General features: G+C 44.1%; 1 protein-coding gene across 3 annotated transcripts in view; it reads left to right on the forward strand.

The window, feature by feature from the left end:
• RXRA (retinoid X receptor alpha) overlaps positions 1-2,415 on the forward strand; it is a 149,526-nt gene that overhangs the window by 135,796 nt on the left and 11,315 nt on the right. For all 3 annotated transcript variants that reach the window (XM_042478083.1, XM_042478084.1, XM_042478085.1), the window contains 2 exons: positions 491-582; positions 2,030-2,135. In XM_042478083.1, the coding sequence (XP_042334017.1) occupies positions 491-582; positions 2,030-2,135 (198 nt within the window). The remainder of the gene's footprint in view (positions 1-490; positions 583-2,029; positions 2,136-2,415) is intronic.

Consider the following 2,415-nt stretch of genomic DNA (forward strand, 5'->3'; position numbering starts at 1 on the left):
AATAGGGTTTGGAGAGCTGGGAATGTGGGAATTCAGGGAGAATGGTTGCTTTGTTTGAAACTTCGGCATTACTGTTTACTGTGTGGAGAACCAGCCTAAGGCTAGATATTTAATTTGCTATGTAACCATTCTCGACTGTTTTGTTATTTCTTGTGCCCTTTCCTGGGGAAGGCAACTCTCATCATAGTGGTTCATGCCCTAGTTTCCCCCCAATTGGACTATTGTAACATACTCTACGTGGGGCTGCCCTTGAAAAATGTTCAGAAGCTGCAGCTAGTGCACAATGCATCAGCCAGACTGGTGTCAGTTGTGCCTGTTACATACACTACATAGCATTCAATACTGGTCTTGCAAGAACTGCACTGGCTTGCAGGTTGTGGGTGAGAAATGCTACTGTTCCACAAGATCCTATTGGCCGATTCCTGAAAGATTACATTGCAAAGATTTAAATGCCTGCTCCAAACCCATTGCTTTTGTTGTGTTCCTCTAGAGTATTGACGGAGCTGGTCTCAAAAATGAGGGACATGCAGATGGACAAGACAGAGTTGGGATGCCTCCGAGCCATTGTCCTCTTCAACCCAGGTAAGTTGAGCTGTCCTTCCTTGTTAGGAAAGTGTGTGTGTATGTGTATTTGTTAATCTTCAATTGGATATAAGTATATAAAGCAGGAGCAGGCAACTATGGAAGGCTAGGAGGCTGTGTTAGCCTCCCAGGAGAACTTGGTGAGCCACATTCTTCACCACACCTATTACAGTAAAAATTAAAATGTTTTATTTTGCACTCAAATGCACCCAAATGCTCTTAGCTGACATGGGAGGCATTTTCACCATTTCTCTGACTTCCTGGAGAATGGCCAACCACCATGAGAATAGTCAACCAACATCTGGTGCTATTTTGTGTGGGAGAAATATGTGTTTGTGCTCAAAGTGTAGTCTTTGCATGAAAATTGTTTTTTGTTCAAGCATCTACATTTTACAGACCGAGTCTCCCATATCCAAAATGCTTGGGACCCCGAGTCCTTTGGATTTGGGAGTCCTTTGGATTTTGGAATATTTACAGATACATCATGAGAGAGTTTGGAGATGGGACCCAAGTCTAAATGTGAAATTCATTTATGTTGCATATGCACCTTATGCACATAGCCTGATGGTCATTTTATATACACAATATTTTAAATAATGTTTTACATGAAACAAAGTTTGTATACACTGAACCATCAGAAAGCAAAGATGTCACTATCTCAGCCACTATCTCATGTAGACAATTTCGGATTCTGGAATATTTCGGATTTCAGAATTCTGGATGAGGGAGACTCAACTTGTATGTAGAAAATGTCCTTTTGCCAAAAACACTAGGTGAGATCCAATATCCTGTATGGAGAAAGTCACATTCTGTACATACAGCTTTATTGGGTTGTATGCCCCCTGAAGCTCTCCTAGAGGGGAAATGCCAACTCCCGTAGTTGACCAGTCCTGCATTAAAAATAGAGGTGTCCTCTTCAGTTTTCATTTTGGCAACCGTATGTATCCTTGCTTTCAGATCTTTTAAAACTCCTGGGCAGAGTTCTCTGTTTGGAAGTGGTTGTCTGTTGGGATTTTTCTGGGAAGATGATTACAACATGTTAGGTAAATCGCAGAGGACAGAGCTCCCCAAAATAGACATCCCCGAATTTCATCGGAGTAATTGGATTTGTCAGGCTATGAAATCCTTTGAGTGAAACGACACCCTGGAGAATATACCTGATGTATAATTTAATCCTATCAAGATTATTTTGTTTTTTCTTTCCGCATCCCATATGTGGGCTTTCACTTAGAGTTACAGATGATGAGCCCCTCCCCTGATGCCATAGAATGAATTATTTGCTCCCAAAAGACTCTTGTCACCCCAGGCTTGAGATTGGGTTGGCCTTAATGTTTACAGCTTCTTGGAGTGAAACACACACACTATTTCCTTAAAAATGTCCATGCTTCTCTTCTTTGGGAGTTTTTTCAAGCGCTCCAGCTTTATTACGGACTTTCTCCCATTGCAGACTCAAAGGGGCTTTCTAATCCCGCTGAGGTTGAAGCTTTGCGTGAGAAAGTGTATGCATCACTCGAGGCCTATTGCAAACACAAATACCCCGACCAGCCTGGCAGGTGAGTTTTTATATGTATTCTGCATTATTGAAGTATAGCATGGGTACTTGGGAATTTGCTATCTAGCTCAGGGGTCGGCAACCTCCGGCCCGTGGGCCGGATGCGGCCCGCGGAGGCCATTGGAGCGGCCCCCGACTGCTGCTGCCGCCGCCGCCACCACCATCGCCACCGCCTATGGCGGTCGCGGCTTTTTGCGGCTTTGGACGCCGCCATTTTTTCTTCCAAAATGGCGGCGAAGTCTTGCGCGACCTTCTCTGAGGTTGCGTGAGACTTCGCCGCC

Source organism: Sceloporus undulatus, chromosome 7 (genome assembly GCF_019175285.1).
Source record: "Sceloporus undulatus isolate JIND9_A2432 ecotype Alabama chromosome 7, SceUnd_v1.1, whole genome shotgun sequence".
Lineage (NCBI taxonomy): Eukaryota > Metazoa > Chordata > Lepidosauria > Squamata > Phrynosomatidae > Sceloporus > Sceloporus undulatus.